Source organism: Toxotes jaculatrix, chromosome 10 (genome assembly GCF_017976425.1).
Source record: "Toxotes jaculatrix isolate fToxJac2 chromosome 10, fToxJac2.pri, whole genome shotgun sequence".
Classification (NCBI taxonomy): domain Eukaryota; kingdom Metazoa; phylum Chordata; class Actinopteri; family Toxotidae; genus Toxotes; species Toxotes jaculatrix.
The window spans coordinates 19,487,006-19,505,850 of NC_054403.1; the positions used below are offsets into that span (position 1 = coordinate 19,487,006).

The 18,845-nt window shown below is 42.3% G+C and overlaps 2 protein-coding genes across 3 annotated transcripts in view; one reads left to right on the forward strand and one right to left on the reverse strand.

The window, feature by feature from the left end:
- Positions 1 to 5,378, forward strand: part of elf1 (E74-like ETS transcription factor 1) — a 38,629-nt gene extending 33,251 nt beyond the window's left edge. For both annotated transcript variants that reach the window (XM_041047590.1, XM_041047589.1), the window contains exons 7-9: positions 590 to 782; positions 989 to 1,333; positions 2,122 to 5,378. In XM_041047590.1, coding sequence (XP_040903524.1) covers positions 590 to 782; positions 989 to 1,333; positions 2,122 to 2,935 — 1,352 coding nt within the window. In that variant the 3' untranslated portion in view covers positions 2,936 to 5,378. The remainder of the gene's footprint in view (positions 1 to 589; positions 783 to 988; positions 1,334 to 2,121) is intronic.
- A 3,686-nt stretch (positions 5,379 to 9,064) lies between these two features.
- tnmd (tenomodulin) overlaps positions 9,065 to 18,845 on the reverse strand; it is a 45,510-nt gene continuing 35,729 nt past the window's right edge. Inside the window, exons 5-7 of the mRNA XM_041047413.1 lie at positions 16,216 to 16,378; positions 14,795 to 14,889; positions 9,065 to 10,570 (exon numbers count right to left, since the gene is read on the reverse strand). Of these exons, the coding sequence (XP_040903347.1) occupies positions 10,361 to 10,570; positions 14,795 to 14,889; positions 16,216 to 16,378 (468 nt within the window). The 3' untranslated portion in view covers positions 9,065 to 10,360. The remainder of the gene's footprint in view (positions 10,571 to 14,794; positions 14,890 to 16,215; positions 16,379 to 18,845) is intronic.

An 18,845-nucleotide genomic window follows, 5' to 3' on the forward strand; every position in this document is an offset into this window, starting at 1 on the left:
TGGAGTGTGCAAACAGCAGTCCTCAACCCCTGCAGTCCGGCTGGGTTGAATCTGGCCGAGTTAATGGATGAGGGGCTCTCAGAGTGCTGTGTTTCACAGGGAAACAGAAGTGATTGCAGGCTGGAGGGCACGCTGATGCTCTACCGATAGAAGCAGACTAGTGCTGCTCGATGTGAACCCTTATTGCACCATACAGTGTGACACAAAGAGGAGGGGGCTGGAGACCGCAGGTTCAGCTGCACACATATACATCACCCTGTCATGGTGTCTGGGATTCAAGTGACTGCTGGGAGTGTTGCTGTTTTTAACCACTTCTGGCCACAGTATCTCACAAATTAGAGTAATCTACTCCCGGGCTTGGTATAATTAATTCCCTTCCAAGGCACACATGCACACACACAACTGACACAACAGTGGTTATGAGAAAAGAGTAGTTTCTCCTGTAACCCCATAGCTGCCATATAACATTTTTAAGTGAAGCTCTGAAAATTGCTAAATAAATTATATATATCTGTAACACAGCTCTAGGACTCTACCATGAATGCGTGAAAACATGACTTAATTTATCCCCCAACCCTCCAATTTGCAGGCAACACCATCTACCTGTGGGAATTCCTTCTGGCTTTACTGCAGGATAAAAACACCTGTCCCAAATACATCAAGTGGACACAGCGGGAGAAAGGCATCTTTAAGCTAGTGGACTCCAAAGCTGTTTCAAAGCTGTGGGGCAAACATAAGAACAAGCCTGACATGAACTATGAGACCATGGGAAGAGCTCTCAGGTAAGAGGAACACACAGATGAGCACCAAGTGTCGTTGTCATGCCCATTAGCTCCCATTCAGCTCTGAACCCTGCGGACATAATTCCTAAGACATGTTAATAAGAACACACTGGAACGACGGTTTAAAATTTTATGAGGCTGTTAGGTTTGAATGATGATCATGTCTATAACGTGTTAATCAGCTCCTTATCTACTGTCTCCTCCAGGTACTATTATCAAAGAGGCATCCTGGCTAAAGTGGAGGGGCAGCGCCTGGTGTACCAGTTCAAGGAAATGCCAACTGATCTGGTGGTGATCGAGGATGAAGACACGGGCTCTGATGCCAACGCCGGCTACGGAAACCAGAGATCCAATGGGAGGTCTGTGGTCCGTGGAGGATCCAAAGGGCATGGGAAGGCTCATGGTCAAAACCAAGTCTCATTGAAGCAGATGAAGAAGGAGCCCACTGATGAATGTCTGTACCAGGAAGCTAATGGGCAGCTCCTTCATTCTGTCAGTTTGTTGCAAGCAAGTCAAGGGTCCGGTGTTCAAGATTCTGTACAAGCTATGACGTAAGAACACACATTTACACACACACACATTTAGAGACGCTGCCAGGGGGATTCTGTTGACTTCGAACAGTTCCCCTGTGTCCAGTCTTTGTGCTAAGCTAAGTTCGCCAGCAGCTGGCTGGTTTCAATCAACTGTTCCTGTAAGGAATCCTTACCAGAAATGATTTTATATGATATTTTAATCTGAAAAAAACTTCATCTCTGTCGATATACTGCAGTCTGACTTTTGGGATGCAAATTTGTGTCCCCCACACCCACGCAAAGTAACTTGAATATGATCATACACACATGCACACAAATGCACTCAACACTTTATTAATGGCTACGACTTGTGACTGTTTGGTTAAATCTGGATGTGCTGGGGTAGATATAATATAATCCAATCTAATCCAGTCGGTCAAGTGTTGTGAATCTTACAATGTTCATTTTATATTGATGTCAGAAAGGTTTGCTTTGAATTTTATTGTTTGCTGTGTCCACTGCTTGTATTATTAATGTATTTTCAGTCATCTGGCTTTTTCTCTGAGCAGTTAAACATTGTCTGCAGTTAGAAATCAAGGAGAATAATGATTTCTGCAGTACGGCTGACAACACCATTTGTTATATTAATAAGGGCATTAGTTCTGCTGTTTAGGATCATAGCTGTGCACTGGGTAACTTTCTCAACAGGGTTCCATTAAAAAATAATCCTTGTCTATATTTGCAACAATACAAAGTGAATATTCAATTACAACAGCTCTGTCAGAGAAGCTACACCTCTGCATATTTACTTGCTTTTGTCTTTTCAGGACCATCGCTGCCCCAGCATCAGTTCCTATGGTTTTGACTTCTTCTGGCTCTCTTCAGTCAGTTCCCCTCACCACTGTTCTGGCCAACGGGGACTCCAGCCACTCCCACTCCCCTCAGGTTATTCTCCACACCATGCCCTCCACCGCAGCAGGTTGTAAAGATGTGCTCACCATCCAAACAGCCTCTCTAACAGGTGGAGCCAATAGCCTGCAGGATGGGCTCCCACAGCAGCTCCTGGTCACCAGTCTGGGCTCGTCCGCTGTCTCCTCTTCCACCTCCTCCTCCTGCACTTCCCCTCCAGGGGTCATTAGTTCCACTGCTTCCAACCTCAATGGTCTCCACCGCCTTGTCGCTATCAACACCACCTGTGGGCAGACCATGGTGGCACAGCAGCCTGGCACCGTAATTGCCACAGTGCTCAAATCCAGCGATCTCTCGGGGCTGCAGGTCAAAGAGGAGATGCTGGACCCGAGCTACTTCCAGTCGATGGTGAATGGCGATCCATCACTGGCGGCACATACATTTGCGAAAGAAGAGATCGAGGTAGGGGAGGCGGAGCTGCAGTATAGGACTGTGATCATTGATACCAGTCAAAGCCAAGGCCAGGATGCTGCAAGTGAAACTATAATTAATGGACATTCCTCCCATAGTAGCAGCCCTAGTGAGGGCCTGACCCCTGTGGAGGAGCTGGAAGTGCGTGGGGAGATGTCCCTGCAGCCTGAGCAAGGAATCAAAGGTCTGCAGGAGCTGCCACTTTCTGTCCAACTGCCTGCAAACTTTATTCAGATAAAGACAGAGCCTGCAGAGGTTTAGGGCTGCAGGACTCTTTCAGACAAGCTGAACCAAAAACAACAATTAAATCCATTTGGACCACAGACGTTGATGTTTTCTTTTCAAACCAGAGTGATCTGATCAGAGATCAGAAGCGAGGGATCTTGCAGCATTTTGCTCTTACAGTTTGGTCAGTTCAGCCTCAGGATTTATTGTTTACTCACATGTTTTGTGACCACGTGCCTAATTTTAAAAAAATCAATGTTTAACGTTTAGTTTTTTTCTAAGAAGTCACTTTTCAGAATTGGGATTATAATCTGTAGACATGAACCCCAACGCACACAGACACAGATACGCTCAAACAAAGACACAAAAAGACACACACATGCACACAAAACACCTCCCCCTCTAGGAGAACAGCCATTGGATAAACCAGGGATTCCGTCTACCAAATGTGCCAGTTAGTAATTTTCTTACTTTACATCTCACTGGACTTGTATGTTTAAAGCGGAGAATGTAACAAGCCAAAACCGAGGACTGACTGCCAAATGGTGCAATGAAATCAGACTTCTGAGAGCATGCAGAGTGAATGTGTTTCTGTTCCCATGGATGAGGAGTGGATGCTGTGTCACGGTGTCCAATCCGGTGGAAAAAAAAACACACATCTCAGAGTTTAATTGAAGAGTGCCTTACAGGAAGTTCAAACAGCTCAAGACTCTTGGATTCTTGGAAACGTTGGGGGGAAAAAGATGAAAAATGGACTAAATGGCTTTTCAGACTTTTAAGAACTTATTACGCATTTATTTTCATATAAACAAAAAAGGTATGCAATTGTTCTCTATTACTCCTGGCCTTAAAACACTGTGTTACTATGGAAATGGGCATTTTCTGTCCACCAAGGACAGTCCAACATCTAAACTATTTGTATAGAGCCACAAACTGGAGGCACAGCGACACTGAGAGGCACAAATGGAGAGAAAGAATACGCAGGATAAAACAGATTTTATCAGGCTCCAAGGTTTAAACCTTGTTTATATGAAACGGAATATATATGAATATATATATATATATATACATATAATATACAATTGAGATTCAATTTTAAGGCCACAGCGAATTTATTTATTTTGTGAATTTCTAAATTCTGTATAAAAAAGGCACATTTGTCTTCTATTTACATGTGTAAACATGAGGGAAAATACAAAGAATATGAACGTTAATACCAGGAAGCTTATTTGGTAGGTTTTTTTTTTTTGTGTGTGTAAGACCAACATTTTTCATTTGTATAGCCTTCCATATAATCAGCTTTGCTTTTTTCTTGAGTCTTGGACTCGAGTGCTCAGTGCAGCATCATTATTCCACTGTTATATTCTGTTATTGTAGATAGCCTCAGTTGTGTCTGATTTAAACATGTACTGAATGTGCTTTTGATTTCTTCTTCTTTTCAGCGGACATACCTCTTTACCTTTTTCAACAGTCGAGCAGTCGAGGCTATGTATTCACAAATATTATGTTCTTTGTAATTCACAGTGTCAGATGTATCAATCAATACTTCTTTGAAATCATATGTGACGATTCCTTTTTTATTTCGTAAAGAAACCAGTACCATACCAGTGCTGTTTTTTTCTCACTTTGTTTCTTCTGTGCCTGTCCTCACCTCTCCCGTCATCTCCTCTGGCCTTGTCTCTTTTCTCCTCTCGTCTCGTCTCCTTTCATCTTATCTCATCTCCTCTCACCTTGTCCCCTCTCGTCTCACCTCCTCTCTTCTTCTTCTGTACTTTTTCCCTGTCTCCTCCTCTCTCTCTCTCTCTCTCTCTCTCTCTCTCTCTCTCTCTCTCTCTCTCTCTCTCTCTCTCTCTCTCTCTCTCTCTCCTCTCTCGTCTCTTCTTGTCTCCTCTCTTCTCTCCTCCTCCTCTCCTGCTCTTGGGTCAGTCGAGTCTGTGCCTTCTTTATTTGCTGTCCCACTTTGTTAAGGACCTTCCCGGCCAGCCTTCCGATTGGCTCCTCGGGCCTGCCGGGGATGAAGCCATATTGATCCTGAGCGGTATCACGGCTAAATTGGTTGTATTTTCCACCCTGACTGTAGCTGCAGAGTGAGGACATTCAGACATACTGACCTCCATCTGCCCTGGCACCTAAGGACAGGAGTTAAACGCTGCTTCACAACCCCACATCAGCCAAAGTGCTCTTGGTCTGCAAAGACACTCTGAATGTACACTTCTTTCTTGACAATCAATAATTACACTGGGTTACATTTGCATTGAAATCAGCCTTTGAGTGGGGATTTGCTCCTTTTTTTGTATATATTCTTGAATCTGTCCTGCCTTTTCCTTAAAGCACTGTCGTCTGTGAGATGTTGAGGTATGTCCACTGCTTATGTTTGGTTGCTTCTTTTGTCTTGGGTTGTCAATGGCCTCCCTTATGCTGAATATAGAATAGATTTTTAAGAAAAAGTCAGTGTACTTATTAAAAACAAAATCTTCTTCACTGAATATCCTCTTTTTTTGTTGTTTTGTTGCAGATAAACTGGTTTTGAAATTGTGTGTGGCACAGATAAAATGTCACGCGAGACATTTTTGAAAAATTAAACAGTCAATTTAAATAGAAATAGATTAAGTAAATTAATTTCTGCTGTTGCGATAATGAAACTTAAGTATTTCTGCCTTGAAAATTCAGAGTCTTTTTGTATTGTTGGGCTGTTGCAGCTCTCTGGGACGTTCGACCACATGGCATTTCAAGAGAAAGAAAAAGTAGGAAACTGGAATGGAGCCCATTATCAGGCCACACACTGATTGGACTGTACTTAAGAGCACTGCTTCTCCAGTTGCTGTGGGTGGATGAATACATTAGCATGTGACATGCCCAGAGCTGAAGACAGTCGAGTCTGTCACCACAGCTTGCTGGGAGACAAGAGTGTGTGCGTATGGTTAGCCTGCGGTTGGCAAGTGGAAGGGTTAGGCTGACTTGGATTGCTTCTATTAGAGCATGTGTTATGTTGATGTGTTTGTGCGTGCGCACGTGTGTGTGCTAGGGGGTGCATTGGCTTGAACTGACTCTGTGTGTTTGTGTGTCCAGGGTTGGGGAGGGAGGGTGGTGGTGTTGAGGAAGCTGTCTGGCAGCAGGGCTTGTCTACTGTGCCTAGCTCTGTCTACACCCACATGCACAGCTGTGTACCACACAACCCAGTCTTGCCATGGGGTTAACACACACACACACACACACACACACACACACACACACACACACACACACACACACACACACACACACACACACACACACACACACACACAGAAAAAACAGGCCAGAAGTTCAACCATAGCCACCACTACAATCCTCCTCAGTCCAGCAAACATCTTCCTGAGCTTTTTGCAGAAGGGAAAATAGTTTGCAATGAGTCTGAAATCATTGCACAAGCCCCACATTCAGCAATAAACAACCCTCCATTACATCTAAACAGACCCTTAGCTTTTCTGTTCAGCAGTTCATCGATCGCCTGCCATATGGTAAGCACAGGTTGTTATGGATTACTAAAATAATGAAAGGCTACCAACAGCTGTTACGTCTATGCTATTCCTTTGGTTAGTGAATCAGAGACCCCGAAGATGGAGTGAGAGCCGGGTCCTGGGAGAGGAGGACTATTTCTGTGTCGCCTGCAGCCACTGACACAGCGCGAGTGTTTACTGCTGTGCCATGCTGCCTCTCACAGTGGGAGCAGTTGAAGGATGACGGCTGACATTATTGTGCCTCCAGCCTGTAGCAAGAACAGTACAGGGAGAGCTTATTTAACCATCAGGTCACCAGACTGACTGCAACATTACGGAGAATAGGAGTTGATGACTGCAGTCTCATGGCCATTGCGGCTTTATGCTGTATGTTAACTTGACAACCTGCAGTGAAGGTTACGTTTAAATAGACCACTTTAAAATTTGAGGGCTTTCTGAAAGAACCAAGTGAATGTATTTAAGGGCGGAAGGTGAAGCATGGTTTTCAAATGTAAAAAAAACAATATAGAAATAGTGAAACAACAACAAGGTCTGGTTTGATATGGCAGCAGTACACTTCTCTCCACACAAGATGGCACTGGTAATACGTGTGTCCTCAGTGGAGCCAGATCCTCTGTGTGGATTGGAGAGAACTATTTCTTCAGGTCACTAATCTAAATACAGACGCTCCTCATACATTGGTTCTCACTCTCCTCCGCCCCAGAATAGCAACTCATGGATCTAAACAAAAGAGCGATTATTTGAAATGAAAATAAGCAGCTGGGAGTGAAGTTTCCATGTATTTTTGTTAAGTAACAAATGGAATTAATTCACTTGTGAGCTTCAGTGATAGTGGCCATTCCTCAGGCCAGGTAGGAGAAATCCTTTGGACTGGGCTAACCTGGTAGATGCTCTGTATCTCTGTTTATCTTGCAGAGCAGTCGATCTTGTTTCCTCTTCTCATCAAAACAGTGATAAACAGGTGCTAGAGGGGGAGTTTCCTAGACAGTGTATAAAATGCATGAGAGAGACTGTGCATGGGCTTCATTTGAAATGATATATTCTTTCATTCTGTCTACGCAGGGGGAGTTCACTGGCCCAGCCTCACAGATTTTCTTCATATCTAATGTAGACAGTATTGAACCGCTCCATACATGGTAGGAATGCAATTAACCTCCATTTATGCGGATGTATGGGTTTTCAAAAGCCATACATCAGTAATCAAAGATCATTTGATTTTGAGTTGTTCAGGGTTTTGCATTTTCAGAGGAAGAAACTACCGATTTGGTCTTGTTTTTCTATCCTCTCCACGTATTTGCTGCAGTCTTTAAATTCAAGCACCAAAGATCCCTTTAAATAAGCTAATTTGCTAAACATCTCTTTATTTACATCATGAGATGCTGTATATTTGAAAAGAAAACCATGCACATTGAATGCAAACAGCCTTAAAAGCTGTAGATTTTTTCCCCCTGTTGATTAGCCTCGTTTCCTCAAGGTGCTTTCAATGACATCTGGAGATTTGTATATTAAATAACAAGACATAGACACAGACATAGACCTTTTTAGTGTGCAGCAACTGGAGTGTGATCCATTTTTTGCTCTAACACATGTGCAGCTGCAGTATCACCACCATCCAGTGTCTTTCTGGGTCTCCTCCATGATGATTTTTAATTGTGAGATGTCTGTACTTTTAAAGTTTGACTTTCATGGTTAATATTGGACTTCTGTCCCAACAGGCAGGAGGAGCTCTTTGGGAACCAGCTGTAATATCTGTATCAGCCTCTCAAGTCAGGGTGAGCCATCCCTTTTCAGAACGACTCTCAGGGCTTCCATGGCAATTTACTCTCACGACTACACAAAAGAGTCCTCAGAGTCCTCAGAGACCTCGCCAGATAGACAACTAACAACTAACAGCATCTTACGAAAAATAACACTTTACACAATTTCCCAGCATTGTGAGCGCGAAAGCTCTACAACAACAACAGCAGCAGTAACACCAGCACGCTGAATGCATCCTTTTTAATAAACACTCGACTGTTTGATGTGATAAGCGGGAAAATAGTGAGAAATGAATTATATAAACAATGATTTTATGAACTTTTTAGAAGTGCCTCTGGGGCTTTGCAGTACACTTGTCAGTTTATCTGAAGTATGTTTGCAATTATTGCATTTGTTAGCTCATGCCACTATTTTTTACTTGACATGTTGCTTTGGGCCATTGACATTATTGATTTAAAAATAACAATATGGTTGCAGTCTGAACTCCATTTATGAGCATATCCATAAAACATTTATATACAGTAATGTGTTTTGCCCTCTTTTTTAACAAAATCCATTTCCAAATATTATTGAGATTACTGACATTATTATCACACTGAGCCAACATGATTCACCATCCAGATTTACTTAGCAGGCGAGATACTTTCATGTCACTGTAAACAAAGCATTATTATGCATTAGATACTTGAGAGAGTCTCAGGTTATTAAATGGAAACAATAAAAGCATATACGGTATGTCTGTTTTTAATTTGACACTAAATGTTTCTGCTGATGAGCAATGGGGAAAAGAGAAGGAGATCTCTCTATTCTTTGGATTGCATGACTCAGACAATTCACACAAACACCCCGGGGGCAATACGTTTCTGTCAAGGAAATCACATTGTTCCATATGACAGGACAACTGAGATTATTCATACAATGAAATTTTAATTGGGAAAAAAAGTCAGGAAAGACACAGAAATATACACAAGACTTCAAAGCAAACTATGACAAGAGTGCTCCATTTTCGTCTCTCTGTTTAACTTTTGAATGTCTCATAGCTTTAATACTCTTGGGCATTTATGCACCTTGTTATTCTGATGACAGAACATCAATTACAAATACCTATCTCACTTGCTTATCTGTTAGGTACAGATGAGAGTTGTTTCAGCTCGGCAGATTGAGATGTGGTGTTACAGATTAAAATCACCGCGGCAAAGAAGAAACTGTGTGAACAGCAGCACTATTTAAAGCATCCTGTGGACTGCAACAACAGTGAACACGACGGAGGATTACACAACAGTGAGTAGATCACAAAAGACAGCTGAGGTCTGTGCATCTTTAATTAAATTGTACCTCCTTAGTTTAACATGATACCAAAAACATAGAAAAGAATTCTCATAACACAGGCTTGGTCTTCAGTAACTTCTTCTGTCTCTGTACTGGCACATTATGATTATTATCTGTTTTTTCTTTGCTTGTTTGATTCTCTGATCCTGATTTTCTCTTAATTCAAATATGGAGCACCTAGTTTTCTTGTTTTGTATAAGTGTAATGTTATGTCTTATATCTGGTGTCTTTTGGTGTCATATTTTATTTTAGTTTTACAGAATATAGATTTATATTTGTGTTTGTGACCTTGGTAAGTTTGTATATTGTGTCACTGTGATAATGTGCTTAATTATTTGGAGATCATGTGGTGGATATATAAGCAGGTAAAAAAAAAGAAACAGAAAAGATAGTTAAATGTCTAACATGATAGCACCATTCACTGACTGTCACATCTATTTATATACTGTATGTACATTTTCATACAGCACAGCACATGTAGAACAACTCTTTTGAACCTACAGAGTAAAAAATGAAGCATAACAGACCATGCTGAATTTGTTTTAAGAGCAAATTAGTTTATAGTGACATTTTCCAAACTAAATTGCACCCATTCAACAGGATCAAAGAGCAAGGAGACCAAACAGGTAGATAAGCAAAGGAAATTAGACAGCTGTAAACAACTAATGACTTTTAAGAAAGAATCTAAACATTTCAAATGCCATTTAGACTGCTTAGACTGACTGATACTCAATGGGCCAGCTTACAGATTGGATAATAATTGTGTGTGCAATGGACTGCTTTGGTCTCACAAGTGGTCTGGAATATTTATCAGAAAAGAATTTGCATCTACAAAGACATAAACAGTTTAAATCCCAGACAGCACACGCGCTCCTCAGATCCTCCCCAGCATACGGGCGATCCACCAGTTGCATGGCATGACAATCTGACAGATGACCCGGCCCCCTTGGTAGTAGTATGGCCATGGGTTGAAGCCACCCAGGGGCTCGTGGTAGCGGCGGCAGAAGCGGTAACCACGGCGACAGTGCTGGCAGCAGTAGCCACGGTCATCCAGACGGTTATCCAGCTCTATTCCAACGTCTCTCTGCAGAGGACACAGGAGTGGGCAGGATTACAATCACACACATGACAAATGTCAGTCCTCCCAAGGCAAGGGCAGGAGAAAAGGAGGAAGAGGAGGGGATGGCGTGAATTGATGAGCCTGCTTTGGCTGTAGGTCAGCCGAATATATGTAAGACCCAAACAAGAGTGAAACGATCAGAATTGATGCCTGTGAAAATGCAAAGTTGCATCCTGCTTGACGACTGTGACAAAGAGATCAAGATAGCGGTGAGAATGAGCGAGCTTGATTTAAGCTCCAGGATATCATAAAACATGATATAATACCCTTGACCTTTCTATTATACTGGAGGTAGTGCGACTGCCAGCTGCACAATGCCCCATCTCTGAATCCAGCACTCACTGCCTCTCTACCAGTGCTATCTTCAATCAAAGGAAATCTACTGTTGGTAGTTACCAACATAATTACACTATTTCTTTCATCTCTGACCTCTTAACTCCCACGACCGAAGCCCACACTCTGCACCAAAATGGCTGCTCCTCCTCCAATAGAGCATTCAAATTAAAGCTCCCCACGTCTTGGCGCCCTCCCTCTGACCTTGACTTTAAGTGCATGGCACATTCCTAAAGCAATTAGCAGAGTAATGATCGCCTAACAAGGATTCTTTCATTTGCTCTTGCTGGCTGCCTCTGAATTTATAGAGGGCCCAAATGAAACCCAAACGAAAGGTAAATTGGGTAGAATTAATGGCCCTTGGATTTTTCCATTGTGCTGCCTGGTTCATGCCCTCGTAGACTCATGGGGGCTGAGTGCCATGCCTTTGATCAAGAGCAACTCCAAATGGGGTTCGGAGAAGTGCCACTTAACTCACCGCGCGAGTTGAGGCAGCAACTGCCCTCAGTATGCATTTGACCACATTTCAATCTCTTTTAGTAAATGAATCCTCGGAGACAATCCTGCGCTGTCTCGTTAAACTGCTCGGATACAGGAGACGATGGCCTGCGCTGACTTCACACTCAGAACAAACTGGCATAATTCTCTGCAAGCGCTTACAATGACTCAGCTACATGCAATAGTGCAGAACAAAACACATCCACTGTTGGGAATAGAAAATGTGTGGGAATTGTTTAAGAGGACAGGACCCACAGGAACACATGGATGAGTCCCTCTAGTCTTCTGCTACATTAAGAATCAGAATTAGGGGTCTTCTTGCATCTACTCTATAAGTCTATGCAGTCAATTACAGTGGTTTTTACACAGACTTTATTTGTTTTCTTTTCTGTAGCAGCTAGTGGACTGTACTCACACACACACACACACACACAAAAAAAAAAAAAAAATCACCACAAGCATGACTTAAGTCATGCTTGTGGTGTAAGTAACCCAAGCATTTGATATTATGGTAAATGCTAATAATAAACTGAGTAAAATTACACACTCGTGAGCCATACTTAAAACACATTGAAAGGGTGGGACAGATGATATCTAGGATAGCTGGGTTTGATTTATTACTATGACAAGCACAGGTAGGCTTTTAATGATTTATTGTTTCAGTCAGATTTCAGGTCATCAGCTTCCAGGCAACAATCTGTTATGGAAGCAACACGAAAGCTGTCAATGGGCCAATGATAATCTTATCTGCCCCTCACAGCCCAAACTGGGATGTTACGAAATCTGGAGCTCCGGCTCGGAAAATGAAAAAAATATTTTATTCAAATGACGTCGTGTTTATCAAAACAAACAGCCAATAGGCAGCATTGTACCTTAAAGACAATTAATCAGAGCTATCCTTTTAAAACGGAGGGTACATATTAATCACTCTGGCTTTGAGTTGCCGTCTCTAGTGGGATGCTGCAGTGATAAGAATGGTTCACCTTGGGAAATCTGAAGCAGTCACTCACAAACAAGCAGCATTAATGAAGAGTAAAAGCCATTACCCCCTTGCTGCATCTGATTTCATCACACACTCAGGCTCACGTATACACATGCAAACACACACTCACACACGCACAGACGCCTCTGCGCATAATGTGAGGCACTGGATGTGAATGAGTCTGCAAAGTAGAAAACTGCGTCAGTCATTCAATAAGATGTAACGAATCAAAGCACGCCTCCTCTAATCTCCACACTTGTTGGTGTTATTTCACACACGCTGATCACCGCCTTTCATGAGCTTGAAGCACATGCCTGGATGTGTTATTAAATCTCATAGCAGAGCTCATCACATTCATTCTGGGATTCAAACAGTAGCGATAACATTTCTGTTTCATACCCTGCTTTGTATTCAAAAAGGGTTTTTTTCAATGTAGACACACAGGACAGTGCAACATATGAAATGCTTTGCTGCATGTCTTGATCTCAGATTTTCATCTCACTGTGCTCTACAGTGAGCTGGAATGACAATGGATGCATTGGATGTAATTGAAAAAGGAGATAGTCATGTATTTCAGTAAACTCTGCTGGTTTACCAAAGTGATAAGGAGCTTTAGCTTCAGTGTAAAGATTCCTCTGGAGGCACCAGCAGCTCCTGGATTCATATATTGGAATTCCTTCGGCTTTTTGCACCTCTGTTATGCATGAACAGCCGTCTAGCCTGACCCTGAACATGTTTCCCAGAGGTTTGCAAGGATGGAAGTTTAACACTCAATACAAACACATACAGGCAGAGACACACACCAAACATGTTTACACGGGTATGTGTACGAGGTCAATTCATATTGGAAGCCCATCCTTGCTATATGGGTCAAGGACAGTGGTACCATCCCTTCAGCCTTGTGAGATGGTAGTTATTCAGTTTGAAATTTCCAGGGCCACCTCTGATACACACTGCACTCTGACATGGCAGCTGTGGCAAAGGTCAGCTTCATATATCTGTCAGCCTCTGCCAGAAGGTCCCAAGCGCTTATTCTGCTTTACAAACTTTTGCCCTATGGAGGTGTGGCGCTGAAATTCAGACATAAGAAACTTGGATGAAGTGAATGCATCTTTTTAATGTGTCTATAAGTGTGTGAGTATGATAGATGAAAGGATGAAGGCAGAGAGAGAAACAGCGTGAGTAGCAGACTGTGTACGCATTCTGTCTGTGTGCACATTTACATGAGTTCTGGATGAGGCAAAAAAAAAAAAAAAGGAAAAGAAAAGGTTTGGCTAACACATGTGGCATCCTACTGGCATGAGAAAGAGTTCAGACTCCCAATTACAGACTGCTGTCTGCCCTCTGCTTGGCCACAAAGGCCTTTGTTATCGCCGGACCCACAAACAGAGCCTGGATGTGCTGCTGGAATGGATTGCAGTGGTATGCATTACTCAGCTGATAGAGGCAGAGCGTTTCAAAAGGAGAGCCGAGTTTTTCATCCCCTGGTATGTTTTAATTGCATAGCGCTGCATCTCCTGCCGCAGACGATGAGGGAGAAGACAGAGGAGCTGAGGGGAAATTGAGGAGTTGAGCGGGAGGTGTTTCTGGGACGGGCCTGATAAATGTCAACATTATAGGACGTCTCATTTCTCTGCATGTCTCTCACCGTTTGTCACAGCTCTGAGAAACAGACCGAGCCCGACTCATTATCCTTGAATTTAGCTTTAGTGGCTGTTTACCTGTAAGTGCTGAATGTGTGTTTGTGTGTGTGTGCGCTTTGTGTGTCAGATACCTTTGCACCTGTGCATGCTCCTGGTATCTTTAGTGTGCAACTGCGATGCTTTTGTATCACTATGAGTGTGTAACTCCTGTGTACTATACTGCTTTATGCGATTTTCCCTCCGAGTCAGGGATAATTAATCATACAATACTGAGTGGTTTACATGCAGTACGCCAAAATATGCCACTAGGCCTTTCCACTCATTTTATACGCTTTGATAATTAAGGCATTATAAATAAATGTAACTTATCTGTGCAGCAATGAGTGACCTTGAGAGTGCTGCTTTGTACAGTACTTTCCACTGCCTTAGAAAAAAGGAAGTGAAAAAAGGCACTAACGGGTGCTGTGAGGCACAAGTTGCTGCCTTTGAAAGGCTGGATATTCCTCTCAATTAATGGAGAGACATTAAGGGAGTCTTCAATGAACTGGCCTTACTTAAATAGATATATAGAGCAATTGCTATGCCCTCTGGTGCACAAAGTCAGTTTTAACATCAATTAGTGAGCAATTTATATGCAGAAAGAGTCGTGGCAGAGCTGGAGCTGATTGAAGTGGCTCTACTGTATCTCGAGGTGTGGTCGTTGGGTGACGTGGCGCAGAGGGCCCCACTTACATAGTCGTTTACTGGAAGCTGTTCCAGGACATCACGGGTGAAACGCTGACCTGTGACTTCTGCGTCGGGTGTGTCCACATTTTCCTCCTCAGCGTCTGAATACAGAAAGAGAGCAAGAGAGAGAGGAGATGTTTATGTACTTGCAAGTACACTTTTTCTCTTGTTTGATGTAAAATGAGAAAGCGCTTAGATTAAATTTTGGCTCACTCTTTTTTCCCAGTGGCCTGATGCTAATTACTAACATTCAGGAAAAATACGCAGGAATTCAATCCAAGCATTTTCATCATTCTGCGTAACAATGGAGCTGTTGCTGTTGTGATACTGACACACAAATGATTTTCTACAGATCCTAATTAGTAAAGCCAACACATTTTTTGAGAAAGAATGAATACCTGAATGTAACTAAGCACATTTACTCAAGTGCTGTGCTTAAGTAGAGTTTTTAGGTACTTCTACATTTCTTGAGACTGACATATGCAACTCTACTCTGAGAGAATTTTTTTTTTTACACCACTATATTAATCTGACGGCTAGAGTTATTTTGTAGATTAATGTTTTCACATATTGCAACCACTGCAACAATCTTCATCTTATTAAAATATTTTTGTCTTTTGTTCAGTCCTAAAAGTCTTTTTTTCTTAAAGCATGTGAGAAACTCTTTAAACTTTTCGACTGTTTTTTTCTAGAATAAGGTAACATTTCTCTTGGTTCTAAAGCAGTAATCTCTTTTTCTCTCTCTTAAACCTACAATAATTGTTTGTTTTTTTTTGGAAAAACCAGCTGCAAGTACACTTACATATCATCACAAGTAGATATGGCTAACTTATCAGCAAACAGTTGCTTATTTACACATCTAAATGTCATGGAGCAACATTATCATCCTTTTAGAATCATGTTTCTAAACACCTGCCAATGTAAGTCCAATTTTCAGTCTGTTTTACATTTTGGTCTCTACCAACGCTAATTTTGTTTTACTTAGTAAGGTGGATATTATTTTGCAATTCACATATAATTGTCATATTAAATAGTTAATCAGCTCCACCTTGACTAGTTTAAATGGTAATAATAATCCAATATGTTATATTTTGAAAGAAAAAATTCTGCATGATGGGCAGTTTAATGCTTTAAAATTTTGCTGATGATATTTCTCTACTTTTACTTAAGTAAAACCTATAGGACTTGTAATGGAGCTTTTCCACAGTGAGGTAGTGATACTTTTACCTAAGTAAAGGAATGCTTCCTCCATCACTGACCATTGGACCATCTCAACTTTTCAAACACACAGACAGTAGCCCCGTCTGGATGCTCATATGGTTGGAAAATCATGTGTCTCTGAGGACCTGCCTATGGCCTGTGGGGATGCCCTCCAGCGAGAGTGTTAATAGTCTGCATTTAGAGGCACAGATGCCCCTTGCTCTCACCACTCAGAGGGGAAGGATGGATCCAGTGGATGGGCAGCTCCTGGCAAATCTCCCAGATCTTGGAGTCGAGGAGGAAGGCTGGGTTAACGATGGGCTCCTCTGCAGGAACCCACACTTGGGAGTCCTCCACCTTCATATCCATGGCCTCAGTCTCATCCACCTGCTAGAAAACACCACACACCACACAAATACACACACATATAATATAGCATGTCAGAACTGGCTAAAATGCCCAGTCCTCGCACAAAGTATAGTCCTACATTTGTACTCTCTTCCCTGAGCCACGCCGCAGCTCCAGGCTCATCATTTTATCCATCACCTTACTATGAGAGGGTAGCAACTTCCTGCCTCCTGACTCCCACTGCCCTGACTCGCCCCTCTTCCTCTCCTTCACCCTCTTTTCAAGCCTCTGGCATGCTCTTTCTATTATACATATCATTGAAATTCACAGACAGCGATGATTTGACTTTTAAATGACTTTAGAAGTGGTCTTCATTACTCTGAGTGTGGCTGCAATATTGTTTAATGTGACAGACACAATAAAGCCTTGCATTCTCTTCCCTCCTCCCCCTTTCACCCCCCCCCCCCCCACCCCCCCCACATCACCCCCCCACCCCCCAACCCCTCCTCCCCTTCCACCACCACATCACTTGGCAGCCTGCACTATCAGTGGGCTTAATTTGTTGATACTGTAGTTCATGAGCTGTAAAGTAAACTATTATTGCTTAATGATAGGGACTACATGTCAGTGTTGTCTAATAGAGACATATGAAGGGGATTTGGTAATGTTCTCCCCTAACAGTGCAGATATTTATTTTCTTCATGTATATGTAAATACACACACAAACAAACCCCTCTTCCCATTCCCTTGTTAATTAGCAACCCAGAACAGAAAAACAGTTCACTTGACAAATGTTTTTACAAGGTGATTTTCTCCCAGTCTAAAGCTTAATTGCACATTAGTTAAGCTTGACGTAGAATCCTGGGGCTATAGTAGCAGCAAGAATCATTAATATTGGGTCGTGCCCCCTCCCTCCAGTTCACTCCTGTCACTCTCGCTTGAATTAGAATTTCACTTCCCATGCTGCTTCTTGTTTGTCGTCAAGCGACATAGTTCTGACCTGCAGAGAAGGAAAAAAAAAGACTTAAGCACATTCTGTCTCATCAAAGATTTTGTTTGGGCGCGGGAGGTGTTTAGCCAAGCTTTTGACACACATTCCCTCACTTTTAAGAGCCGGCCAGGAGACTAATGATGACTCGGAGGACTGGTGTAGCGGGGTGGTGGTGGTGGTGGTACGGCGGAGGGGGTGCTCTGGCATTGAGCTTGTGCGCTCACCGTTCCCGTGGTTGCAGAAATTAAAATCAAACTTGAGGAACACAAACAGCACTCTCTAATTGGACCTCTTAACCACTGAAGCCAAGTGAGTCTTCTCTGGAAAGTAAATGGAGGTCACGACACGGGGCTCACAACATGACTTTGACTTCACAGTTGAGAAACGACTCCAATAACTTGTAGGAGAGAGCGCCTGGGGGGAGGTGGTAAAGGTCAGAATTTTAGCATGGGGCAGGGATTTCTAAATGCCATTTGACAAGCACAAAGACAACATGATTACAGTCTTCCAGTTCATACACACTTTTGAAAGGCTTTTCCATTTTGCTATTGACAAATGATATATTATTATGATGTATTACAAGCAACTTTTTATCAAGTATTGGACCTTGGGAATGACGATAATTTGTTTTGTGTGGCCTGCTCCTGGTGTATATATGCTTTGAGCCTACAGTGCACAACTTAATTATGCACCGGTTGTGCCGTAGTTAATGAATTTACTCTCTCCCGCCACTTTGTCCCAAGGGGGTAAATGCTGTCTACATGACACATTGTTTAAAGTGGTGCTATGTTTGCCAGAGATCAGCAAAGATTTTCTCATGATACCCTAGAGCTTTCACATGCTTCATATACCACAGGCAGGGGGTTTTATTATGCATTGTAACAGGTGTGAATTTCAGTTAACACCCATATTCAAGCAGCTTTCAATGAGAGTGCTGGTACTTGCTTAAGGGCACTAAAGGCACAACAGCGTTTAAAAACAGTAAAACTTCACAGCAAAAATAAATTCATTTCAGTAGATTCATAAGTGGATTTGCTAATGGGACCAAATCTGTCCAAATTTTGTGAGTTCAATTTTGGCAAACATTGGCATGCAAATTTCTGGCATTGACAAATTTACATTTACATTTACTCATTTGGCAGACTTTCATCCAAAGTGACCTACAAGTGAGGGATAACACTCAGGCTTCAGTACAGTGGGAGACCTTGAAGGAAACACTAAGTGCTAAATCTATTCAATAAGACATAGTGCGAGGAGATCGGGCAAAGAACAGTGCAGTAAGTGCAGGTTAGGGTCTGATGTGTTCTTTTATAATCATGTCTAACAACTTGGTGTTGCATGACTTATCTGTCTTAGCGACTGTTTATTGCTGCTCTGCATGTTACTATATTACCAAAAGATGCTTGTGGTCAGTGCTGCTTGCATTTTATCACTTAAATGCATTTAAAAACATCTTGCCAAAGAAAAGCAGGTGAAAATTAGCCAGCCACCTGGCTAACACTGGCACACTTACAGAAA